General features: G+C 34.6%; 2 protein-coding genes across 10 annotated transcripts in view; one reads left to right on the top strand and one right to left on the bottom strand.

Moving 5' to 3' along the window:
- On the top strand, nucleotides 1-18441 carry stat1a (signal transducer and activator of transcription 1a). 4 transcript variants are annotated; one of them, XM_048168448.1, is made up of 26 exons: nucleotides 1-191; nucleotides 1315-1457; nucleotides 3706-3856; nucleotides 4008-4103; nucleotides 4297-4386; nucleotides 5663-5741; nucleotides 5962-6053; nucleotides 6146-6297; nucleotides 7800-7958; nucleotides 8409-8501; nucleotides 8601-8660; nucleotides 8809-8832; nucleotides 9149-9236; nucleotides 9347-9388; nucleotides 10069-10152; nucleotides 10244-10342; nucleotides 11548-11683; nucleotides 11778-11833; nucleotides 11955-12046; nucleotides 12277-12416; nucleotides 12617-12805; nucleotides 12915-12990; nucleotides 13776-13878; nucleotides 14326-14527; nucleotides 16456-16479; nucleotides 16599-18441. In XM_048168448.1, coding segments are annotated over exons 2-25 (2433 nt in total). In that variant the 5' UTR covers nucleotides 1-191; nucleotides 1315-1329; the 3' UTR covers nucleotides 16458-16479; nucleotides 16599-18441. The 4 variants fall into 4 exon arrangements, with proteins under 4 accessions (XP_048024405.1, XP_048024414.1, XP_048024423.1 ...); XM_048168457.1 differs by having other exon boundaries at nucleotides 2-191; nucleotides 13806-13878; XM_048168466.1 differs by lacking the exon at nucleotides 14326-14527 and having other exon boundaries at nucleotides 2-191.
- Nucleotides 18064-26997, bottom strand: part of glsa (glutaminase a) — a 26614-nt gene continuing 17680 nt past the window's right edge. For 4 of the 6 annotated variants that reach the window (XM_048168496.1, XM_048168486.1, XM_048168526.1 and 1 more), the window contains 4 exons: nucleotides 23681-23742; nucleotides 23486-23562; nucleotides 23297-23360; nucleotides 18064-19826 (listed from right to left, as the gene is read on the bottom strand). In XM_048168496.1, coding sequence (XP_048024453.1) covers nucleotides 19673-19826; nucleotides 23297-23360; nucleotides 23486-23562; nucleotides 23681-23742 — 357 coding nt within the window. In that variant the 3' untranslated portion in view covers nucleotides 18064-19672. Of the gene's footprint in view, nucleotides 19827-23296; nucleotides 23361-23485; nucleotides 23563-23680; nucleotides 23743-24317; nucleotides 25599-26997 lie in introns of those variants that run through there. The other 2 variants (XM_048168510.1, XM_048168504.1) reach the window with 1 other exon arrangement.

Genomic DNA, 26997 nt, shown 5'->3' on the forward strand with positions numbered 1-26997 from the left:
AAACACGCACAGGCGTGCTACTCGAGCAGTTAAAGTCGGACATCTACTGGAAAGACTACTGGGAATTCAATAACAAATCGACAATAACAGGGAACTTGCCTGTTCTTCCTCATTTTTCTGCTGCTGTTGAAGACACATTAAACATATAACTGCGGATTCTTACTTTAATCGTATTTGGATTACATTTGGAGGTGAGTAGCAAAATAATAACTTAAATTTCCGCATTCATCGTTTTTTCTGCTTGACAAATTACAGGAAGTTTTGATCATACGTTTGATGAATGCGTGATATTATCATAATAAAGAATACATGTAATCCTAAGATTTCACGTGTTATTTGGGGATTTTTACTGTTAAGAAAGTAATGGAAACATACAAGGCCATATATAAACCGAGCTTTTTACTTATGGCCTGAATGCTATTATGTAACGTTAATGCTTAAAATAATAATAATAATAATATAATAATATCCTACACAACTGTTGTTATTGTTGTTACTATTATTATTATTTTTAATATGGATTGATTCCAATTCAGGCTGAATGATCAAACTTGCTGTGCATTGTAAACTTAGAAACACCCCACATGCACCCAACCCACTCACCCAGCCACATGTTTACCAAAGCTTTCTGTTTGGGTACATCCCGTATATTGTTTCCATATAAAGCTTCGTAAAATGTATATTTATACAGCAACAATACTGATAAACCCTATATTACACACACGTGCGCGCGCACGTACATTGTTTTTGTTATACTGTTAATATTTTAAATATTAGTAATAATCTTAGTAATAATAATAATAATAATAATTAAAAATATTATTTTTCAAAGATATAAATAAGTATACATATTAAAACCAAATTCAAATCAAACTAATGTTATTCTTATTGACCTATTTTAACTATGCCTACTATAGACTAAATCTATTAAAACATTTTAATAATAATAATAATAATATAAAAATAAACTGTTTTACATGTTTGTACATGTGTTGTACATGTTTGTACATGTGTTGTACACATCTGTCTTAGAGCTCCTCAAACACGCAATCACTAGTGTTTTGGCAAATCTGTTAGTAGCTAATAGGTTAGAAATACACACAGCACAAAAACCTCAAAACGTCTTGTACCTAAATCGAGATCTAAATCTAATCATGCATCTTGCAAAGAAATGCTTTGCTAGGCTGGTATGTCTGCAGTCTTCCACCTTTGTTTTACTTTGATTTCTGCAAGAAAATCTTGATTATGCAGCCAGCAATTCACTGTGGCCCATCCATTACCCAAACATATATTTTCATTTATTTTACCTTTCAGCCCACAGTCGCAGAAATGAGTCAGTGGTTGGAGCTTCAACAACTGGATTCAAAGTTTCTGGAACAGGTTGACCAACTTTACGATGACAACTTTCCAATGGCCATCCGGCAGTACCTCAGCAGCTGGATAGAAAGCCACGACTGGTGCGGATGAATTATTTTATACCCTCTTTAGCTTTGTAACAATATCAAACACACAACCACAATCTTTTGCAAGTGTAATAATGCTAAACTAGAGTAGGCAACCTATGTCTTCATAATAAATATTTGTAAAAGTGCAAGATAATATTTATTGAAATGTTAATATTAAAATATGAAAATCTGAAGAAATATTTTTAAATGTGCATGAACATTTGTGAAGGTAATTAGTATTAATTAAAATAATATTTAAACATTAAACAATTAATGAATACTTTTTAAGGTGCATATATTTTAAAGGTGATACAAGTATTAATATTATAATAATTCTAGTAATATTTTAAAAGATGCGTAAATATTTTAAAGGTAATTTTTGTACACCTCAAAATCAAATGTAAAGAAAAATGGACTATTTGCAAAAAAGAAGGAAAAGAAAAAACTGTTTATTGTTCATAAAGCCTCCATGTTGAGATCACATGATGTTAATAAAAACAATCTTCAGATGATCTTACCCAACATATGACATTTTTCAGAAAAACTTTAACTTATTATGGCATGCACACACCAAACAATAGCGTTGGGTTTGATTTGAATCCAATTGTGATTCTGCTTATCGATTCTCAGTTTCGATTCCAATATGGTAAAAATGAACAAAAATCAGCAGCCTAAAGAACAACTAATAAACTAGACTAATGTACATTTTCAAACATTATTAAAGACAAGTATACAGTCAGTAATAAAATGAGAACAAATGAGCAAATTAGAAAATAAAAATACATATTAAAGTTCAGAAATTGAAATCAAATGTAAAATAACACTGCATAGTTTTCTTTTTATAAATAAAATATAGATTAATCCTTATTAAAGTTACAAAAGTTATTCAGTCAAGATCAGCGAGTGATTTTCTTTGTTCTTTATTAACGTTAATAACACAGGCACAGCAGGTTTATTAGGCTGCTGTCACTTTAAGACTGAATGCACATATCCAATATACTGTTACACATGCATTTTCTTTCTCAACTGTGTATGTTCTCTTAAGACACAACCGACTGTGTTTACGAGGATTTTCTGACATAATTTTGTCTGTTCAAATGGTTTTAAACCATTCAAGTGCAAGAAGACGTGAAAGAGAACTCAGTTCACACAGTAAGCCGTCTCTCATATAGTGCACGAATACTGAATTGAGCTCTCTTTCATGTCTTCTTGTGCTTGAATGGTTTAAAACCACATTAAAATGGTTAGTTGACCCAAAAATTGAGTCATTAATTACTCAACCTCATGTCGTTCCACACCCGTAAGACATTCAGAATCTTCAGAACACAAATTAAGATATTTTTGATAAAATCCGATGGCTCAGTGAGGCTTGCATTGCGAGCAAGATCATTTCCTTTTTCAATGCCCAGAAAGGTACTAAAAACATATTTACTATTTAGCCAAAAACCATTTACTTTATATTTAGCCAAAAAAACTAAATAGCGATATACAATATCTAGTGATGGGCGATTTCAAAACACTGCTTCATGAAGCTTTACAAATCTTTTGTTTCGAATCAGTGGTTCAGAGCGCCAAAATCGCATGATTTCAGTAAACGATGCTTCGTTACGTCATAAGAAATTTCAACAGTTCATGTGACTTTGGCAGTTTGATACACACTCCAAACCACTGATTCGAAACAAATGATTCTTAAAGCATCAAAGTTTCATGAAGCAGTGTTTTGAAATCGCCCATCACTAGATATTGTGGAGTAAAGTCGTTATTTTGGGAAATGGAAAAGGAAATGATCTTGCTGGCAACGCAGGCCTCACTGAGTCATCAGATTTCATCAAAAATATCTTAATTTGTGTTCCAAAGATGAATGAAGATCTTACGGGTGTGGAACGACATGAGGGTGAGTAATAAATGACAGAATTGACATTTTTGGCTGAAATAACCCTTTAAAATGCGCACACAGAATTCGATAAGTGGGGGTGACAGAGAGGCAAATACTGCCGTATCAGTTGTTTAGCAAGACAAATAAGATTCAGCACAACATAATTACTTACTGCAGTTTTATTGCTAAACAAAGTATAGTAGTGATAACTACTCCATTTTAATGTCCTTATCATCTTACTGCAAACATCTTTACTTTCTTATTACATTTGACAACCCAATAAGAGGGACTGTATAGGTACAAATATAGAAATTGTATTAAAATAGAATTCATTCCTCTCTCAACTTCAGTTGATGTAAATCATCTCTTCTTCCTTCCCCAAAGGGACCATGTTGCTAATGTGGAGAACGAGTCCCTGGCCACCGTGAGGTTTCATGATCTTTTGACCCAGTTAGATCACCAACACAGCCGCTTCGCGATGGAGAAAGACTTCCTGAACCAGCATAACATCCGCAAGATCAAGAGGAACTTGCAGGTGCCTGCCGGCAACTGGCTACATGACCATTTCCTTTTAGTGTGGTGTAGCAGCCTCTGAATCATTAGGCAATACAGAGATAAAAAAAAAAAAAAGTTGCAACATGCAGATGTCTGTGAGTTTGTGAGTTCATGTGAAACTTGTTTTCTAGAACCTCTTCCAAGACAATCCTGTTTCCATGGCGATGATCATCAGTAGGAACCTTAGCGAGGAAAGGAAGATTCTGGCTTCTGCCCAAATGTCAGAGGTCTGTAATTAATAAATGACAACCATTGATCTCCATCACCAAAACCTCAAAATGTCAATATGACGTTTACTCACCCTCATGTTGTTTCAAACATGCATTACTTTCTTTCATTTGCAAAACACAAAAGCAATATTTTCCAAGCTGCCCTTTTCTATATAATAATATGAAGTTAGTAATTAGTATTTCATTGCAGAATCAAACCAGCAGCACCCAAAACGACATGATCGTGGAGAAACATCGAGAAATGGACGGAAGGGTGAAAGACATAAAGAACAAAGTGCAGGTGATATATACACACAAAAATTTAATCGCAACTACAAGATATGTTGGTTTACATTTCAATGTTTAGACATTGTACTAACTACAAGTAACTTGTCAACTACATGTCAACTAACTCTCATTAAAGTATTAGTAGACTCTTAAAAAAAAAAATCTGTAAAAACAGGGCACAATGTACTATATTAATTTAACGGAATTTTCCGTAATTATTTTTTACATGCGTTTTACCAGCATTTAGAAATTCGCACTTCATTTAGTTGTATTTTAGGGTTACCGCAAATATCCCTAAAATTACTGGATAATGTCCAGGAAATGAGCTACCAGTACTTTTTGTGTTATTTTACGGATTTATTTTGTCGTAGTTTCAAAGTGACTAATAAATAGTCAGTAGAATGTCTGTTGGGGAGCATCAAAATAAAGTGTTGCAGATACAGACATTCTACTAATACTCTAATGATGTCAGGGAAAATTACGGATTCAGTTGCCCGTAACAGAAAAGTTTATTTTGCTCTCACTGAGCACAGGGGAAATAAAAACAACAGGAACACAAAAGACAAAGTCCTAGCATCACTCGTGACGCAGCCTGGAAGTCACTCTGACTAGAGCGTTGTCCGTGACGCAGCGAAGTCTCGCTAAGTTCCCAGAAGAGAGCGTTGAGAATGCAGAGAGGGGCTGGAGCGATGCATCCAAGTCTCAGCAGACACAAAGATAGCCAGGGCAGGTAGTAGAACAAAAAAATTCTGGCAAGATAAGAAAGAGTTGTTCAAAACAAAAGAAACAAAACAAAACAGCACTTGGAGCCTAAAAGGCAGAACACGGCAAGACTAGGCAAACAAGAAGGGAAGGTCACGAGCGCCGCGTTAGCTCAAACATACAACAACAGTCTAACAAAAGACTGAGCACAAGAGAATCTAAAATAGGGGAAAGCTAATGAGGGATAAGTGGCAACAGGTGTGACAGAGAACACAATTGAAGTTAAAGATAACGAGTGGGAGGGGAAAACGCCACACTGACAGCAGAGCACATGGAGGGCTGTCAAAACAAAAATGATGTGCTTAGAGACAACAGGGCACGCAGACACAGAGACAAGACAACAAAACATGGCAAATCAGACCGAAGTCATGACAAATGAGAGTTAGTTGACATGTAGCTGCAAAGTTACTTGTAGTTAGTAGAATGTCTAAAGTGGACCACAGTAATAAAGTGTTACCTATACATTTAGTTCTCCTAGTCAAATCGCGTGAAACATCGTTTGTTTTGTTTTTCCTATTTCCAATCAGGACACTGAGCAGATCATCAAAAATCTGGAAGACCTGCAAGACGAATACGACTTCAAGAGCAAAACTCTTCAAAGCAGAGGTAACGGGATTAAGAAATGCTTTCTTTGTAGTCGAAATCGGCTTGATAAATGTGAGGTCACATTAGCACAATTTCACAAGCAAAAAATTGTTTATTGTCAATAGTGTAGCGATGTAAAGTCACTTTGAAACCAAGCAGCTTTCTGTTGGTGAGAATATGTTTCTGTACTTGTATCCGACAAGTACAGAAACTCAGTATTGCTTGTACTTCTGTTTAACAGAGGAACTCAACGGGACTATTTCAAAGGAAGACCTGAATCGGGAGAGACTGACCATCCGCGCCATGTTTATGAAACTCCACGACACAAGAATAGTGAGATCTTTGGAGATCCGTCATCTTTCCTCATTCTGGTTAGTGAAGAGAAGCAGTTGCGTTCAACCTTGTTTGTGTTTGTGTCCTTGTAGAACGTGATTGGTCAGATGTCAGAGGTGTTGAACCTTATGGATCCAGTGATTTTTGAGCTGATCTCAACAGAACTGGCCGAATGGAGGCGCAGACAACAGATGGCTTGCATTGGTGGGATGAGTAATGTCTGCTTGGACCAGCTTCAAAACTGGTAAACCACAAATGATTTCAGATTTTAATTATAACCTTTTTTTTTTGTAGAGGAAAAAGAAAGTCATCAATTATGATGACAAATTGCAAGCTTACAGATGATCTGGAGAAGCGCAACTAGAGGAAAAACAGCACTTGATTTTAGATGTGCTAAACTATGAATATTAAACATATTTTCCGTACAAACTGATTATTTATCAAGAATCACATAATAAAAATCATATGCAGATTAGTTTGTAAGATAAAATACTAGACTGAATTGTTCATTCGTCCTAATAAAAAAGTGACCCATCAACTTTAATGCCTTGTGAAGCAACACATTTGATGTTTATATATGCAGGTATGTGGAGGGAGATTGTGGACCAATAAGATTTCGCTGTGGGTGAAGCTACACAGTGTGATATGTTGCATTTAAACCATATTTACAAGAGCACATGAACACCACCACAATATCATAATGATCGACACTTGTAGTTTCAGGGGCATCAAATAATGCCTGAAGTGAATTACTAGTATTGATCATAATTACGAATTTTGACTGTACAATACTTATGACAAAATCCAATCATTTTAATAGTAATACATGCAAATGGGAAATTTTTTACTCACAAAAGAGTTACCCACATAGGTTTCGCAACGATGGTCATTGGTCGTGTGAATTTGCTGCACTAACCAACAGATAACTGGTTGTTTTGAAAGTGACTTCAATGTGAGCTGATCTTTAAAGGGTTAGTTCACCCAAAAATGAAAGTAACGTCATTTATTACTCACCCTCATGCCGTTCCACACCCTTAAGATCTTCATCAATCTTTGGAACACAAATTAAGATATTTTTGTTGAAATCCAATGACTCAGTGAGGCCTGCATAGCCAGCAATGACACTTCCTCTCTCAAGATCCATAAATGTACTAAAAACATATTTAAATCAGTTCATGTGAGTTCAGTGGTTCAATATTAGTATACCAAAAAAACAAAATAACGACTTATATTGTGATGGCCGATTTCAAAACACTGCTTCGTTAAGCTTCGTTTTTGTGTCGAATCGATTCAAAGTCACATGATTTCAGCAGTTTGGCAGTTTGACACGCGATCCGAATCATGATTCGACACACAAGATTCATAACGCTCCGAAGCTTCCTGAAGCAGTGTTTTTAAATCGGCCATCACTATATAAGTCGTTATTTTGTTTTTTTGGTGGACAGAAAATATTCTTGTCGCTTTATAATATTAATATTGAACTACTTTACTCACATGAACTGATTTAAATATGTTTTTAGTACATTAATGGATCTTGAGGGAGGAAGTACTATTGCTGGCTATGGAGGCCTCACTGAGCCATCGGATTTCAACAAAAATATCTTAATTTATGTTCTGAAGATGAACGAAGGTCTTACGGGTTTGGAACGGCATGAGGGTGAGTAATAAATGACAGAATTTTCATTTTTGGGTGAACTAACACTTTAAGTACAATATTACTGAGATCTGTTTGTTTTTCCCTCTCAGGTTTACATCTCTCGCAGAATCTTTGCTTCAGCTCAGGCAGCAGCTCAAGAAACTTCTGGAGCTGGAGCAGAAGTTCACATATGACACCGATCCCATCACCCTCAGCAAAAGCACTCTGGAGGACAGGATCATGTTAAACCTCAAAACTCTCATAACAAAGTAAGAGTCTTTCTTTGCTTGTAAAGGCCCCGATATGCTCACAGCAAAGTTCTTTTTCGTTCTTTGCTTTTTTCAGGAATTTTTTGAATTCCCTAAACGACCTCCAAAAGAACTTTGTTTGGCCTGATTTTGTTCGAAATGACATCACACCAGTTTGTTCTTCGATTTCACTTGAAGTATAAGAAAATAAAGTAGAAAACAAAGAAGGTCATCAACTATGATGTCAAGATGCAAGATAACAGATAATTGGTCTGTGGGTTATTCTGAGAAGAAGTGCAACTAGAGGAAAAAACGGCACTTGATTTTTAGATTTGTAATGTGCTAAACAACGAATATTAAAATAATTTTCTTTAGGTGTTCTTCATTTTTGCTTGAAGTGTATCGGCAGGCTTTACAACACTGTTGAAATGTGTCGCTGACAATGAATAATTTTGGTTTGCGTGTTTTCAGCTCCTTGGTAGTCGAGAGACAGCCATGCATGCCAACCCAACTGCAAAGACCTTTGGTGCTGAAGACAGGTGTTCTGTTCACTCTCAAATTACGGTAACCTTAAACACATGGCAGATAGTTCACATTTCTCTGGAAGTAGTAACCAGATAATGTTCAGCTGATGAATAATGATTCACATTTTTTGTGCTCCAGGCTGCTCATAAAACTTCAGGAATTCAACCACACTGTTCGAGTGAAAGTGCAGTTTGACAAGTAAGTGGTCTGCAAACATTTTAGTGATTTAGCATAGATGTTTAATAGAATATAGTTAATGCTTACATTGCTAATGATTCACACGTGTGGTTAGCATTTTTAGCATTTCATATGTTCTTGTGTTAACACATCTCTCTTCACCTTCCAGGGATATCGTTGAGAAACGGAAAGGGTATGTCCTACATAATTTCTTTATTTGCATTCTACATTAAAAGGGACAGTTACCCTAAAAATGAAAATTTGTCATCATTTACTCACCCTCATGTCGTTGCTGTTTTTTTTTTTTTTGAAAGGAACATAAAAGATATTATTTTAAAATGTTTGTTACACAGGTCTTGCAAAATGACAGCAGTTGTAAAAAAAGTCCACTGCAAAAAAGCGAGTTATATTTTTTGCTGAGCTGTTCCTTAAATGCAGTTCATTTTAAATTGGTTGAATCCCAACTGAATTAATATTATTCTGCTTACTTAATAATGCTCCTGTTTTAGGTTTCGTATGTTCAACATCTTGGGAACGGCCATGAAGGTGATGAACATGGAGGAATCCAATGGAATGGCAGCAGAATTCCGTCATTTGGTAAAGTGAAAAGAAAAACAAAACAAAAAGCAAATTATACTGTAGCTCCAGTTTAAAAAGTATAATTCAGTCAAATAAGTAATAGTAACAATATTCTTTTTACTTCACAGCAACTGAAAGAGAAGAAAGTTACCGGAAACAGAACTAGTGAGGTGAGGGTTTGGTTTTTACTCTGTCGCTCAAAAGTTTGAGCTCTCTTCTGCTCTCCAAGGCTGCATTTATTTGATCAAATAACAGTAATATTTTGAAATATTTTTACAATTTAAAAGAACTGTTTTCTGTTTGAATGTATTTTAAAATGTAATTTATTTTTGTGATTAAAGCTGAATTTTCAGCATCATTACTAGAAATAAATAGAAATATTTTGTAAGATTCTAAATGTCTTTACTGTCGCTTTTGATCAATTTAATGTGTCCTTGTAATTAATTTCTTATAAATTACTGACCCCAAACATTTGATCGATCTGTGTGTATTTTCTTCAGTGATGGTTTGTCTTAAAGAGACAGTTCACATAAATCTGTCATCATTTACTCACCCTAATGTCATTCCAAAGCTGTATGACTTTCTTGGGTGAATAAATGATGACAGATTTATGTGATACTTTTCACACAAAAGTATCATGAAAGTAGTCCATAACTCTTGTGTTCTGTTTTCCAAGACATACGATCGATTTGTGTAAGAAACAAGTGGAAATTCAAGTTATTACTCACAGAAAAGCTTCCCCTCTTCTGTAGCTCTTAATCTCATTTGAACATTTGCATATTCAAACTTCAAACCTGGTAGAACTAATTTTAGTCGTTTTTGGTTAAACTGTTTCTTAAATGTTCGGCAGGGCCCTCTGATCGTCACAGAGGAACTTCACTCCATCACCTTTGAGGCTGAGCTTTGCTGGTCTGGACTGGTCATGAACTTTGAGGTGAGAATATCCTTCAGAAGAACTGAGTTCGAAACATAAACACCACCAAATCATGATCATCATGAACTTTCTTCTCTCTCTCCATCTTCAGACTACATCTCTGCCCATAGTTGTGATCTCCAATGTCAGTCAGCTACCCAGTGGATGGGCCTCCATCATGTGGTACAACATGCTGACCTCTGATCCAAAGGTTAGACCTCCTCAACACTAATGTAATGCATATAAAATGGAAGCTGAAAATTTAAATACATGATGAAAAACTGAAACTAAACAAAAAATTATGGAAATGTTGAAAATAACTAAAATAAGTCTAAGTTGAAGCATTAAAATTGCTAAGTGGAAATAAATAAAAACTAAAACTGAATTAAAAATAATAAATAGAAAATAGAAAACCTAAATAGAAAGGAACAAGAACTAATAAAAATCACAAAAGCACATAACAAAATTACTAAAACTTTAAATGAAACTAAATTTTAAATAAAAAGTGAAAATACAAATATTAGATAAAAAACTTAAAACTTGATGAAAAATTAGAAATGCTGCCTTGGCAAATAACTGAAATAATTTCAATTTGAAGCACTAAAATTACTAGTAATAAAAAACTAAAAAACTAGTAATAAAAAAGAAAGAAAGAAAAGAAAATGGAACTAAAACCCAAACTGAATAGAAATAGAAATATTTTAAAAGAACAAAAAAAAGAGAACAACAACAACAACAACAACAAAAATTACGAAAGCACATAACAAAATTACTAAAACTTAAACTAAAGCTAAAATGAAAACTGAAAATTTAAATATTAGATGAAAATACTTTTTAAACAAAAAATTAGAAATGTTGCTTTGGCAAAAAACTGAAATAAGTTCAAGTTAATGCACTAAAATTACTAACTGAAAATAAATAAAAACTAAGACTGAAATAAAATAAATTAAATATAAATAGGAATATTTAAATTTAAAAAAGTATAAAAATGACAAAATGACTAAACCATCTAATATTTACTGTATATTTAAAGTTTTCATTTTAGTTTTAGTTTACGAAAAATGTTCCCTTGGCAAATAACTGAAGTAAGTTTAAGTTGAAAGCAGTAAAATGACTAACTGGAAATTAAAAATAAAACAAACAGAAATAAAAATAAACTTAAATAGAATTATTATCTAATAAAATCTAATAAAAATGACAAAAAATTTAACTAAAGTTAAAATATATGAAATTCAAATATATCAAATTCAAAGTAAAGTAATCCTCAAATCATAATCCTCAAGGCTAATGTTCTTGAAAGGTTTCAGCAGTAGATATGAGCTCTACTTACATCAACACAAAACAGATGCCAGGAGGTGTTTGCACAGGTTCTGACTTGCCTTGAACCTCTGTTTCCTTTTGTTGTTTCTTCACCAGAACCTTTCGTTCTTCGTGACCCCTTCTTCAGCTACTTGGGGGCATCTAGCAGAGGTGCTGAGCTGGCAGTTCTCCTCCATCACCAAAAGAGGTCTTAATCAAGAACAGTTAAGCATGCTGGGAACTAAACTGCTGGGTGAGTCTGATAGCTACTTGCCTGCCATTGAGTGTGACTGATTCTGCTGGATCAGATGAACTAAATGAACAAGCTTGTGAACTTTGACCGACAGGTGCTAAAGCAATGATGGATCCTGAAGCTCAGATTCCTTGGAATAAATTTTGTAAGGTTGGTCTAAACTAGATATTTTTACTTATTAGTTTAGGTTGAACCTTCTGAATTGAGCAGCCTAGTTTTGTTACCAGTGTTTGTTAAAAGTTATTTGATCTGAGTCTCGTGTATGATGTAGTCTGGCAGCGAGAAGAACTTCACCTTCTGGCTGTGGATTGAAGCAATTTTGGACCTTATAAAGAGACATCTGCTGAGCCTGTGGGATGATGGGTAAGAATCCAGATGTTTGAATTTTGGATATATAATTATAATTAATTCATTCTGTAAAAAACAACAACAACAGACTGACAGTCTGTGGCATGTTTTTAATTACCAGCAGTTTTTCCCTCTAATTTTAGTTTTTCTAAGGTTCTAAGTGTAAAAACACATGAATAAACTTGCACAATGGGAGTCTATTGGGTAAGCAGGAACATTGCTTTAACACTGTCCATCTCTCACAGGTGCATAATGGGGTTTGTGACCAAGGACCGAACAAAATCTCTGCTCTACGATAAAGCTCCCGGCACGTTTCTGTTGCGCTTCAGTGAGAGCAACCGCGACGGAGCAATCACATTCAGCTGGGTCCAACATGACGCAAACGGTGAGACTCACCTTCATTCTGGCATGCTATGGAACAATAAAGAATTCAATTAAACCAAAATAAAATAAAGGATATTTCTCTGCTCTTGATATCAAAACGTCAAAACTTAGATGTGGGTTTTGCTTAAACTTTGGCTTGAAATCTAATCCATTTTAGCAAATTTATTGTTCATTCATGTGTTTGGCTTTGTGTTGGTTTAGAAGAGCCGCAGATTCGCTCCGTGGAGCCCTACACGAAGAAGGAACTCTCTGCCGTCTCACTTCCCGACATTATTCGCAACTATCGCGTGATGGCCGCCGACAACGTCCCAGAAAACCCTCTGCGCTTCCTCCATCCCAATATACCCAAAGACGACGCCTTCAAAAAATACTATTCCAAGCCTACCGATAGTAAGAAACACAGTTCTGAACTATATAAAAATCCTATTAAATATGAATAAATGTATTAAAAAACGTAAAAATAAAATTCTTACCCTTTCTTTGTCTTTCGTTTCTCTAGAGCAAGAACCAATGGATGTCGACAAGAAGTCAGATGAGGGATACATCAGCACCACTCTCATCTCCATTTCTGAAATGTGAGCAATAACTTCCACAATCCCCCAGTCAGACTAAGATTTATTTTAGAAATGTTTAATTTCTGTATGGAATATTGTTTTGTAATTGCAACTTTTTTCTGTCTCAGTTTCAAGTTGTGATTTCAACTCACAATTCAGACTTTTTACTCACAATTGTTCACAAAGTTCACTGTATATCTCGCAATTTAGACTCTTTCTCGCATTTTCGAGTTTATGACTCATAATTCTGGTGTTTATCTCAGAATTGCGAGTTTGTATTTCGCAGTTCAGATTTTTTTCTTCCAATTTTGAGTTTCTAACTCGCAATTCTTACTTTTTACTAACAATTGCGAGTTTACATCTCGCAATTCAGACTATAACTCGCAATTGCGAGTTTACTGCATACATCGCAATTCAGACTATTTCTCAGTTTGAAGTTTATTTCTTGCAATTTCTTGCAATTTCACGTTTTTACTTGCAATTCTTACTTTTTACTCTGAATTGCGAGTTTATATCTCACAATTCAGACTTTTACTCTCAATTGCAAGTTTATATTTCACAATTTTTACTTTTTTTCAGCATTGCGAGTTTATATCTAAATCTTTTTTTCTCTGCATGTTTAAACTATAAACTATAACTGCATGTTTATATCTCAAAAATCAGACTTTAAAATGCGCAGTTTTCGAGTTTATAACTCGCAATTCTGATATTTTACTCACAAATTCAAGGTTATATTTCACAATTCTGACTTTATAACTCACAATTTTGAGTTTATAACTACCAAATCTGTGTTTTTTTATATTCAGCGATTCAGACCAACTGTGTTTGAATTTTAGGAAACCACAAGATTATAATGACACGCTCATGCCAATGTCACCTGAGGTTTACGGCCAGCTGGAGCAGGAGGTGGTACGTAAAATGATAATCTATATATTTACAAAATCATTCAAAGTCCCTGTAAAGTCAATTCTGAGAATTGTTTCTAAACACATTATAAATGTTACAAATGTATTGCTGAGACACATTACAAAGACAGTTTTTCACCAATTCTGTGTTGAGGATTTTTTTAGGTGGGGCTAAAACAGTGTCTCGATGATTCACTGGAGCCACCAAGCATGGCCCTGCCACTAGCACAATAATAACGACAGCGTATTAGCATCAGTGGCTCGCCCCTCAATCACAATTTACCAAAGAGTTACTGTCATTTTCGTTAGTTACTACAGCCATGCACAATACCTGGTTGCGATAAAAACAGCTCGGACTCCTTATTTAAATTTCCTAAAAACGATGATATGAAGAGGAGGTGGCCTCTGCAGTGATAAGTTAACACAGGATAGTTTTATAAACTTTCATCAGAGACAACTGGGATTCATTGATCCACTGTCATTGGTGAATGGGGCTGAACCGAACATCTCCCGCCTCGGCCTTCATCCTCCCGTCCCGCCGACAACCGATGATATAGGGCAGGACCGACTATCTCCCGCCCCGGCTTTCACCCTCCCGTCTCGTGGCGCCGACATCTGGTGCCACAGTCGGCAGTACGTGTCCACCAATGACTGTAAGTTGCCTTGTGTGCTTATATTATAATTAGTAGGTAGTCCACAGTAACTCTACTAAATTTTGCCTCCCTCTAACATGATTCTTTTGTTTATATGGATCAGTATAGAGACAGAGCATAATCTGAAAACCACGCCCACCGGGGGGGGGGAAACAATCCAACCATCTCCATTGACTTTGTATTGCGTGAAGCTGTCTCCTTGTCATTTTTGACTTATAACAAAAAACAGAACAAGGTCTAAAAGCTGCCATGTGACAGGGTGTACAGCAAACTAGCTAAAAAATCCCCAGAACCAAAAATACAGAAGTTTTTATAAGTTGTCGCCCCCCTCCAAAACGAACGTTTAAGGACACAAAAGTGGATACAGGCAATTGAGACAGAGCGCAATGTGTCATATTACTCTGAGAACTACGGTCACTGGAGGGGAACGTAATCGCTGACAGGAAATATAATATATAAAACTGACATTTGGATATTTGACTTACCAGTGACAAAATGTAAACTGCACACGTAGGCATACTGAGTGTCAGGATCCCAAAATTTACCCATTCTTCCTGCTGATGCTTCACGTCTTATTGCCTGTATCCACTTTTGTCTCCTTAAAGGCTGGATTTTAAGGTTCGGTAGCTTATAAAACTTAGTTCTGAGGGTTTTTAGCTTGTTTGCTGTACACCCTGTCACACAGCAGCTTTTAGGCATTGTTCTGTCTTTTGTTACAAGCAAGAAATGACAAGGAGGCAGCTTCATGCAATACAAAGTCAATGGAGATTGTTTTCCTCTCCGGTGTGGGTGTGGCCTAAATTTGCTCTGTCTCTATGTTTGATTCGACAAGTCATTCGAAAGAGACTGCATCTTTCTCGCGAGTAGGTGTGGTTTCAGCGCCAACAACGGACACGCTCCCAGCATTTGAGAGCAGACAATACTGCTTATTTTTTCAAGACTTTGATAACTTATTTCATTTACTTGGCAGTTTTCTTTAATCATTCAAATTTGGCTGGGTGGTTAATAACACATTTTTCTGTGGTGTGATAAACTCAGAACACATTTTAATATTACTTTACAGGGACTTTAAAGGATTAGTCCACTTTTAAATAAAATTTTCCTGATAATTTACTCACCCCCATGTCATCCAAGATGTCTTTCTTTCGTCAGTCGAAAAGAAATTAAGGTTTTTGATGAAAACATTCCAGGATTATTCTCCTTATAGTGGACTTCAATGGCCTCTCCAAACGGTTGAAGGTCAAAATGACAGTTTCAGTGCAGCTTCAAAGGGCTTTAAACGATACCAGACGAGGAATAAGGGTCTTATCTAGCGAAACCATCGGTCATTTTCGCAAAAATACAACTGTATATGCTTTATAAACACAAAATATCGCCTTGCACGTACTTCCGCTTTCCGCATTCTTCAAAAAGCTTACGCTGTATGTCCTACGCCTTTCCTATTCTACTTACGGAAAAAAATGAAACTGGCGTCGTGTTCGTTCCGTAAGTAGAATAGGAAAGGCGTAGGACATACAGCCTAAGCGTTTTGAAGAATGCTGAAAGCGGAAGTACGTGCAAGGTAGTATTTTGTGTTTTTAAAGCATATACAGTTGTATTTTTTTCAAAAATGACCAAGCGCTTCGCTAGATAAGACCCTTATTCCTCGTCTGGTATCGTTTAAAGCCCTTTGAAGCTGCACTGAAACTGTAATTTTGACCTTCAACTGTTTGGAGTCCATTGAAGTCCACTATAAGGAGAATAATCCTGGAATATTTTCATCAAAAACCTTAATTTCTTTTCGACTGAAGAAAGAAAGACATGAACATCTTGGATGACATGGGGGTGAGTAAATTATCAGGAAAATTTTATTTAAAAGTGAACTAATCCTTTAAAGCAATAGTTCAATATTTACAGCAGTTATTCTCTCCATTTCTCTTTTTTTTTAGAACCGATACGATATCCGACTGGAGGTAGAGTACTACTATTCCTTTTTATAATCTATAAAATGCATATCATCAATTTTATTTTTTACAAATTGTGCACTGCATACAGTGAGATGCTAATGTTGTTTTTTTGTGTTTTATCACAGCCGTCAGACTTAAGTATCTCTTAAGGCACCTGAAAGAAGACAGATGACTCATAAAAAGTAGAAATGTTTCCATCATTCTGTGTTTTTAATAGCGCAAATGAAAGAACAATTTGTCTGAGGTATAGCCTGAGGTATAGGGTTTGGTATTCCTCTCTTTTTCATTCTAACAGAGGAAATTATTAGAAAAACACTGTCATCTATAGCAAAAAGACAACTGCTGATTTAGCCCTCATAGTAATGCTACTGTTACCTCAGCACTTAGTCTAGAAAATTAAGCAACTTTTAAGGCAGGGAAGTTGTGTACTAATAGCACTTCATTCAGTATAGCACTTCACTTTCTAATATGCCAAGTAATAAATGATTGAATGAGAAAGTTAAGAATTTCACAACTGTTTAATCTGTCATTTCTATAAAGAAAATTAAACCCATTTTTAGGACTATTAAGATTTTTTTTTAAATAGTTTCTCCATCGTTTCAATGGAGAAACTATTTTAACTGTAAAACATTTACATCGCAGCAGTTTTTGTTGTACTGCCATTAATTTATGCTGATTTAATTTAACATTTGTTAGTACAGGAAGTTTTACTGTAATATAAGGGAATTGGTGTATTACAATAATGAAAATCCATTATGAGAATAATAGAAATGAACAAACAAATTGTCATAATGAAATAAATAAAACAAGAATTTAAAAATTGTCCTAAATTAGGCTTCATTTTCTTTAAGAAAAATATAATTTCTTAAACTTGTTCTGTTAGATTTTGGGTAAAAACAAGATCTGGATGTGTTTTGTAAGATTTACTCATAAAGAACTAAGAAATGCAGGAATTTAGATCTGATTAAACATTTAAGCTGTTAGGTGTTTATTTTCTTAAACACTGTTTCTGTATATGTGAAAAAAATCTTTGATCTGTTTTCTTAAACTTGCTGGTGCTTTATTAGTATTATGTCCACTTTATGTACTTTGTTGTCGTTTCTACTTTTTGCACTGGATTGTATGGCTAAGTTTAGTTAATTACAGAATATTTTTTGGGCTTTATAGACAAGTACTGTGGAAATCCAATGTTTTGAAATGCCTTAAAAATTTGCACCTTAAAAATTCGACTAACAATATGAAACCCCCCCCCACACACATTCACGAGAGCATACCTGGAAAGCATAGTAATCTGTGTTCTAGGTCTTTATTGTTTTATCTAGTATTTTTTGTGGAATATATTTATCAGCTTAAATCTAGAACATTTACAGCACTGCATAATTAAAATCAAAGTCAAAGGAAATTTCACAACACAACGATGAAATACATTCATAGTAGTAAATAAATGCTGAAAAAATGTAACAGCTTTCTAAAATTACATAAAGCAACAAAAATGACTAAAGTGCGACACATGGAAATGAACAAATTTGGATACGATCAATGGCCTACTTTTGTTGTCTTCTGGTTGTGTTGCTTCCTTTTTTTTCCCCCCAATAAATAACATTTCCAGGTTAAGCATGTATATACACACACATTACAAAACACATTTACAATACTTCAACAATAGTGTCCAACTAGAAAATATTCACATATCTGAGACTGACTCAGCTTTGGAGGTTTTTCAAGTATATGCACGCCTCTTTATCATCCAAACTGTACATTAAAACAATCTGTGTGCTTCTCCGCATACAACGTGCTTATAGACATGTAACCAAAGAAATTCTCAGTTACACAACTGGTGGGACATGTTTAGACTACATTTTAACCATTGCAGAATGTTAATACCAGTGCTTTTTTTTGTTTTGTTTTCAGCTTTCAACCTTACTTGTCACTTAACCATGTACTAAGAATAAAACACAAAATGTCAAATTTTTGCTTGATTCTTTTTTCCTTTGTCAAGTGATTTTGTTTAGCTATCAATGTCTTATTAAACATGTAAATTCTTTACAGTTTGTCTAATTGCCAAGACAAAATCCATTTCCACATCCTTGAGTTTTGCAGAATTTGTGAAACTTGTGTTGGTTTTCCAAATAATTATCCATTAGGTTACTACAGTAAGATTTCCAGTACACTTCAGTATTGAAATCTGTTGTTTTTTTTTAGATGATAGTTTTAGAAAATACAGTAAACTCCCATAGCAAAATTAATGGGCAGGTACGAAAATGGTCCTCTAGTGCTTCAAAGTAATTTCAGTAACATTTTACAATAAGTTTCAATTTGTTAACATTAGTATATATATATATATATATATATATATATATATATATATAGGGGTCAATTTTACAGCATTTATTAATCTTGGTTATTGTTAATTATTAGATATACTAGTAATACCTGTTAAATTGTACATTGATAGCATAAAATATGCTGAACAAACTTAACTAATGTTATCAAATTGTAAACTGATAAAACACATTTAGAAAAAAAAAACGTACTAAGGTTTACTGTAATTTCATTTGAAAAAAAGATTTTAAAAGACAAATAAATATATATAATAAAATTAAAAAGTGCAAATATTTTTGACAATCAAAGAACAGTGTCATATCTGGAACATATTCACAAGATGATACACAATCAGAAAGGCATAAAGAACTACTACTGTGCTTTATGTTAATTTATAACTAAGTTAAGACTAAAGTAGAGGATAAAGAAAAGGTAAAAATATAAACATAATTCAGAATGACACATCCCACCCAATACTACCGTCTTCAGCCAAGCTGCCTTTTTTAAGATATCTTTTCTTAAATATCTATTTGACATCATTTATGAAGCTTCTCAAAACATACATGAATGTACATATACACTTTTTTTTTTTTTATTTATACTTGTTTTGAGTATATTAAATTTATATTGTATGTTTACATGGAGATACAGCTAAATAAGACCTTTATGATGCTACATCCCTCAGTGTGTACAATAAAACAAAATAACCAGGTTACAAACCACGCATACACACACACAAACATCACAAAACAGGGTAAAAGGCGCCAAACGCTTTTTTTTTTTTTTCCCGTTTTGTAAGTTTTCTTCTTAAATGCGTACCTCAGACACACAGACTCACTGGGAAAAATCTGAAGTGTTTTATCGCAACAGATCATCTCTACAGCAGGCCATCCAGGTTCTTTTCAGCAGTCTCTTTTTCGCTGTCGGCCGTGCTCTCCTTGGGGCTGTAGGTGTTGTGATAGTCCTGCAGGATTGTTACGACATCATGATGGCCGAAATGAATGGCCTCGTCCATGGGAGTGTTGCCCCACCTGTACGGAGATCAAAACCCAAGTTTAAAGAAACAGCATTTTTTGTGCACTGTTGGTTACTGCAAAGTCACAGGTGAATGTACAGCACAAACATTAAAAATATACAATTCACAATTTTTTTTTTTTAACTAATGTCATTTACGATACAAGATTTTACTTTTAAACTGTCCAGTGCACTTGCTCTGTAAACTTTCATTGTAAATGTCTTATTGTAAAGTTTTTTTTTTTTCATTGTTATAAACTGATTAATAAAATATTTTGTGTGTAATCAATTTAACCTGGAATATTAATTTAATATGCTTTGTTCATCCATAAACTAATGATACGTAAATTTCATTTGCAAATAAAATGTGACGTCCAAAATATTTTACTATCCACACAATATATATATATATATATATATATATACACACATACAGTATTTTTTTTTTTTTTTTTTACTGGAGAAAGTGCTCCATCTGTAATTTATATAAATATTACTATTTTTGCTAATAAATTAATGGTTAGTAAAGCACAATAATTTGACAAAAACGCATTAAATACAGTGGTATGAAAATTTGGTAACACTTTACAATAAGTTTCAATTCATTAACATTGTTAGTTCATAATCTACAGTGCACAGCATAAATGAGTACACCCCCTCTGAACCTTCTGAAAGTCAGCAATTACTCAATTCTTTAGAGATATAATGTTCCAGAAAGTCTGCTTAATCAGTTATCAAAGAAGCAAGCCAAAATTATTCAGGAGATTTTCTTATCAAGGAGATAAAATGTTGTGTAGCAAAAATGAGTACACCCTCCTAAAAGTTACTAAATAAAACGAAATAAACATTTTCTGGTGTAAGTTTAAGGCAATGTTTGATCAACAGGTAAGTATGTTGAGCCAAAACATTTAAAGATTAGTGATTTCTTGACAATTAAAAGTGTTATATAGCCCACTGAATCATTCTCAACAACAATTGAAGCACTTGGGAGAGAACTGTCAGGAGACTTATTTCTTAGCACAAAAGAGGACAGTGGGACAAGAGGATTACCAAATCATTGTTTTAAGAGTGAAAATATAGCAAAAGTAACACAGAAATGAAAAAACAATGGACTTGTGACAAGGCCCCTGAAATAATCAGGCCTTCATTTTAAGCTTTCATTTAGTGATGAGGGATTTTTGCTAGACAAAGAGCAGGAGAAATACTAAGTGAGTGTCTCAGAGCCAGCAAAAGCTATGAAAAGAGTGACTGTTTATCTCACAGAGTAAGATACAGCCTGCAAAAATGACATGAATGGTTGTTTTTCTCACTGGAACTACCTACTGTAGCCAAAGCACAATAAAGTCAGTTAGCCATTTCCAAAGCCCATATTTACAAAATATAGATTCTGGAAATCAATACTCTGGTCTCATGAGACCAAATCAATCATTTTGGATCTAACAGTATCCAAAATGTTATGGTGTTGCTAGAGGAGGAGTACAGTGAGAAGTGCCTGGTTCCCACAGTAAAGTTCAGTGGTAGTAAAGCTCTTATATAGGGAGTATGAGTGCTGAAGGTGTGAGGGAGTTGTGCTTTATCAATGCTGTCATGAATTCTCACACCACTGTGTAATTTAATACACAAACTTGAAACAGAAGATGTTACCCTTTCCTCATTCCCTGCATTGTTGAGCATTTTTTCAACATGAAAACCTTCCATGGACATGTATCGCACTCAATCTTAACACTCTTGAGCACCTGTGGGGGATTCAGTAGAGACGAGTTGAGCAACGCCCCCACATTAAAGATCAGGGCATTTAAGGAGCTCATCATCCAGGAGTTAAACAGGACAGATGTGACAATTTGTCATGAACTTGTACACTCCGTGCCAAGAAGGGTCAGAGCAGTATATTCAAAATTATGGAGGGCATACTAAGTACTGGAATATTATACATTTGTTGAATTGAAATCTAGGGTGTACTCGTTTCTGCAAGCCTTAATTTAAACAAAATTGGCTAATTTACTTATTTTATGGCTAAATACATGACAAAATACATCTTTTGTATTTGTTCAGATGGGGGTGTACTCATTTATGCTGTGCACTGTACCTAATCTGTATTTATTAACATTAAAGGGATAGTTCACCCAAAAATGAATATTATCCCATTATTTACTCACCCTCAAGCCACCCTAGGTGTATATGACTACCGGTATCTTCTTTCAGATGAACACAATCAGATATTAAAAAATATCCTGGCTCTTCCAAGCTTTATAATGGGAGTGAATAGTAAGATTTTGAAGCCAAAAAAAGAGCATTAATCCATCATAAAAGTAATACATACGGCACCAGTTGGTTAATAAAGGCCTTCTGAAGTGAAGCGATGCGTTTGTGTAAGAAAAATATCCATATTTAACAAGTTATAAAGTAAAATATCTTGCTTCTGCCAGACCACCTTCCGCATTCAACTTACGAAAAAAGCGTAACTGACGTGACGCTACATAAATGCACTGAAATACAGTGGTATGAAATACAACCTTGAGAATATACTATAAAATTGTTGTTTGCAACAGAATTTTGTGACCTACCTTTCACATTTTGGTGGTTTAACCCTCTGGTGCTGTTCATGTGTCAGTCAAAAATTACCTATGTTTTTGAATTTCAATGAAATAATTGTACTATATTTTAGTCCGATAATGTTTTTTATTTAATATTTTGTATTTTTAGGGGATTTTAAATAATATTTAGAGGGTATTAAATTATGTTTATGCAGTGGGCTAGTTTTAATCCATTTATTCACTTTTTAAGCATGTACCTGAAAATGAAACAGATTTTTGCTGAAGTGAAAAAAAGTTTTAAAAAGTGAAAATGAAAAAAGTTTTAAAACTTTTTTTTTTAAATTTATTTATTCTTTATTTGACAGGGACAATGGACAATAAAATATTACCCCAGAATTAGCTACAGAGCTAAATTTCATCTGCTGTCCCTGGGCAGGAGTACATCAAATTATCAATAAAAATACCATAGAAATTAAACACAATAGAATACAAAAAGTATAAAAACATATTCAAAAATCATTACCTTGTATAATTAATGATCACAAACCTGACATGCCTTTAAAAATCTTTTCAAATGTAATTTAAACTGGACAAAGGTAGTACACTGTCTAATATCAGTTGGTAAACTATTCCAATTATTAACAGCTTTTACAGAAAAAGCTGATCGTCCAAAACTTTACATGTATTGTTATGAAAAAATGCACAAAAATACCATTTTCGATTTTTATATGAAATATTTTCCAAAACAAGCTTTACCTTAAAACTAAAAGTGTGACTTTTTTTAAGACCACTTAACATTTTTTAATCATTTCCATAATTTTTTTGTTGTTGTTGTCACAGCAAGTGCCAAAATCGTTACAAATTTTCTTACCATTCCGATTTTACCAAACAGGACCAGAGGGTTAAGTTACGTAGCAAAACGCAAAGATCTGCGTAGTTAATGAGATTCGTACCTGTCCCTGGGCACCGGGTTCACCTTGCAGGCTTCTAGAAGAAAACGCACGACCTCAGCGTGACCTGAAAGCCACAGACGTGCACATTAGCATGATTTCCACACAGCACGGAGAGAAAATGAGGTCAGTCACAAACAGCAAGTCTCTGGGGATTGAAAAAGATGAGTTTACTGTAAATGAGTTCACTACCTTCAGCAGCAGCTACATGAAGAGCCGTCCTCGAGTCGTAATCTCTCTGCTCCATATCCATCGAAGAGAGTGCAAACCTAGGCAAAACACACGTGAAGTAGGCAGAAACTAAAAATGGAGGATTTAATGGAGTTAAACTGCACAATTTGTAGTACAGTAAATGCAAAAAAGCATGATTTATTGGCGGTGCGGTACCTCCTCAGAGCGGACACGTCCCCTGTGTAGGCCGCAAACAGCAGGTTGATAACCGACTTGACCTGGAAGAAAACAGACGAGTCGTTTGTGGTACATTAACGACATTTGGACGACATCAACGAGTAGTGAACACTTACTTAAAAACAGTTGCAATGTTTTCAAAAACAGCAATAAAGAAACAAACTACAAACTAAGTAAAACAAATTTTGTTTTTACCAATCATTTATTAAAACCGTAAACCGCAATGACAAAATAAATAAAAACAAGTCAAGCTTTTTTAAAGAAGTTAGTCTTTACAAATGGCACAAACAAATGGTTTTGATGTCAATGATAATACTTTGTTTTAAAAACTTAAATTGGGTAACAGACGTAAACAAAGAAAGAAAAAAAAGAAGAAGCTTCCAGCTGTTTTATAACAAATGAAATGCCAGTCGCTTGAAATTCAGCAATACATTCTTAAAAATAAAATAAAAAAATCAAGTTCACATAGTCAGTTTTAAATAGTAGACAGTTAAATACATATAGCTCAATGAAAAGTAACTTTTAATTTAGTAATTTATAAGCACATTACTGGATTTCAAGAGGCACAGTTTCAGAAAATGATTCCCTAAATGGACAAAGTAATGAAAAACTTTTCTGGTATCAATAAACTGCTACAGTAAATATTTAATTCAAGTGAAAACTGGGTTACAGATGATTTGAATACAGGATGACATCAAGATCAACTTGAATTGTGAAACCACTAGTCACACCATCTTTCCTTCCTGATCACAGTCAACTAGTTCCGCTCTAGTTAGCGTTAATCACTTGTTTGGTTCTGAAACATACAGTTTGGTTTGTACTTGTACAAAGCCTTCCATTTATAATTTACAAATAATTTGTGTGTGTGTGTGTGTGTGAGCAAACAAACAAAATTAAACATTGTGGCTTCTGGATTGAACCCAGTGAACTGGAGGATTTATAGACACTTTATACAGTCTCAGATTTGACCTGTTCACAGTTATTAGTTCTACCAGATAAACATTTTCACTTGAAGTCCAATACTGCCTGAAATAAGTTAACAGAACATGCACCAACACATACATTCACCAAACATTTACACATCACATAGGGTAAAAAAAGGGTGAATAAAAAAACATTTAAGTGTAAAGAACAATTCTTTCAGAAGGTCTTTGTGATTACGTATCAGAAAGAACTTTTTTAGACCTTAAAACTTTGTACGGCATAAAGATGTATTTTTTTGTGCCGCTAGCAGCAACAAACAGAATTGCAAAAATACTTGTTTTCAAACAGATTTCCTAAACACTCGAGAAGTCAGACCAATACTCGGTGTTGCTGTGTCAGGAAATCAGCGTACAAGTGGTTTATGTATAGACTGGCTAAATATCTCTTCACATTAAACTAGGATAGGAGAAAGTATTTTAGCTAGCGGTGAAGGAAAACAGTAAATATATGAATCATGATACAATAAACAAATGCATCATAATATTATTGTATTGTTACCCAGATACTGATATCATATTGTATAGTTTGGTCCTTGCGGATACCCAAAATTTAATAAAATAATTGCACATTGGGTTTCAAAGTCTTTGGCATGTTCTATAGTGTGCATTTAAAGCAAAAAACAACAAATCCTTCACAAAAAAACAAAACAAAACCAATACAAAAACCTCTCTAATCCCAAAGACTGATGAACCCAAGAAAATGAATGGATGATGGATGACAAAACGAGGAAGAGTGTGCGTTGTTGTCTCTTCTAGTTTCTTTCCGCCACGCTTTCCATCCTATAGACTACAGAGGTGGAAGTGTCCTCGTCTGTCTCGGAAGGACAGACTTTTTTCCACACATTGTCAGTCAGCGCTAGTTCCTTCTGAAGGCTCGTATAGTCCAGCGGTTCGAGATTCTGCTGCTGCTGTTGCTGCGGTTCAACCAATACGGACACGGATAGATTATCAGATTAGATTGTTTCATTATAGAATTTCCTGCTTGGATTAGTATGGACGGCAATAAAGAAGAAAACACAGAAACGGCAGAAACTTAAGCAAGCCAGTCAATCAATCAGAGTGGCACTGAGGTGTTATTTTTTAGTATAGAAAAGTAAAGGTCATAATATATATATTAGCAGGTGTATGCAATTCAAGCAGTAAAATATTTAGCATCAAGGCACATGGATGATGATAGTGGTGTATAAAAGCAGAGAGTACGCTGGTCCTCCAGCAGAGGGCAGATATTGAAGAAGAAAAGAAATATGCAATTGCCAAGAGAAGTGAAATGTTGGATAATACACGATAAGATTGCAGGACACATATATCAATACGTACATACACACTCACAATATGTGTTACAGGATCATTTGCATTAGTTGCATCTAGAGGTGGGATATACAGTGGCCCCAAAAATGAAATGGACGCTTAAGTCATGCATGGATTGAATTACATTTGATAATAAAATATCAGACCAAGTGTCATTTGCAAACTAATATCAGTTTTCTGAGCTATTTTGTTTTGTTGTCTCTTTAAATGGCAGTTGGTTTTTAACAATGTCTAAAGTTATGCTCATCAAACAAATATGAAATAGGCCTACATTTATTAAAAATAAAGAATAAATTATATATATATATAAAATCAAGATGTGGTTTGTTAATTCTCTTGAACCTTTGTTTAACTCACAAAAAATACAAAGAGGAGATTTCAAATGTTTTCACTGACATAAAATAATTGTATTTTGTAAATTTAAACAAATTTTGATTTTGATGGCTGCAACACACTACAAAAAAGTTGGGACCAAGGCAAAATAATAGTGAAAAGGTTATAAAAAGTTAAATAGTTTTAAAACAGTCCACAATAAGCAGGTGAATTGGTAATAGGTGAGGGTCGTGATTGGGGATAAAAGGAGCATGTCAGTCTTTGCTAGCAAAGATGGCTCATGGCTCACCACTTTGTGCCAAATTTCATGAGAGAATTGTCAGACAATTCAAAAATCAAATTTTTTTAATGCAAGATTGCAAAGTATTTAGCTCTTTCGCCATCGACCATGCATAATATTGTGAAAAGATTCAGGGAATCCAGAGAAATCTCAGTCCGTGTAGGGCCAGGCAGGAAACCTCTGTTGAATGTGCGTGACCTCTGACCCCTCAGACGGCATTACATGAGAAATCGTCATGCTGCTGTGTTAAAAACAGCCACATGGGCTTGGGAGCCCTTTGGAAAACTGTTGTCACTTAACATAGTCTGCCACTGCATCAAGAAATACCACTTGAAGGAGAAAGCTGTACCCAATTCTCTGGGCCCAAGCTCATCTCAGATGATCCAAAAGAC

This window comes from Megalobrama amblycephala, linkage group LG2, assembly GCF_018812025.1.
Source record: "Megalobrama amblycephala isolate DHTTF-2021 linkage group LG2, ASM1881202v1, whole genome shotgun sequence".
In the NCBI taxonomy this organism is placed as follows: domain Eukaryota; kingdom Metazoa; phylum Chordata; class Actinopteri; order Cypriniformes; family Xenocyprididae; genus Megalobrama; species Megalobrama amblycephala.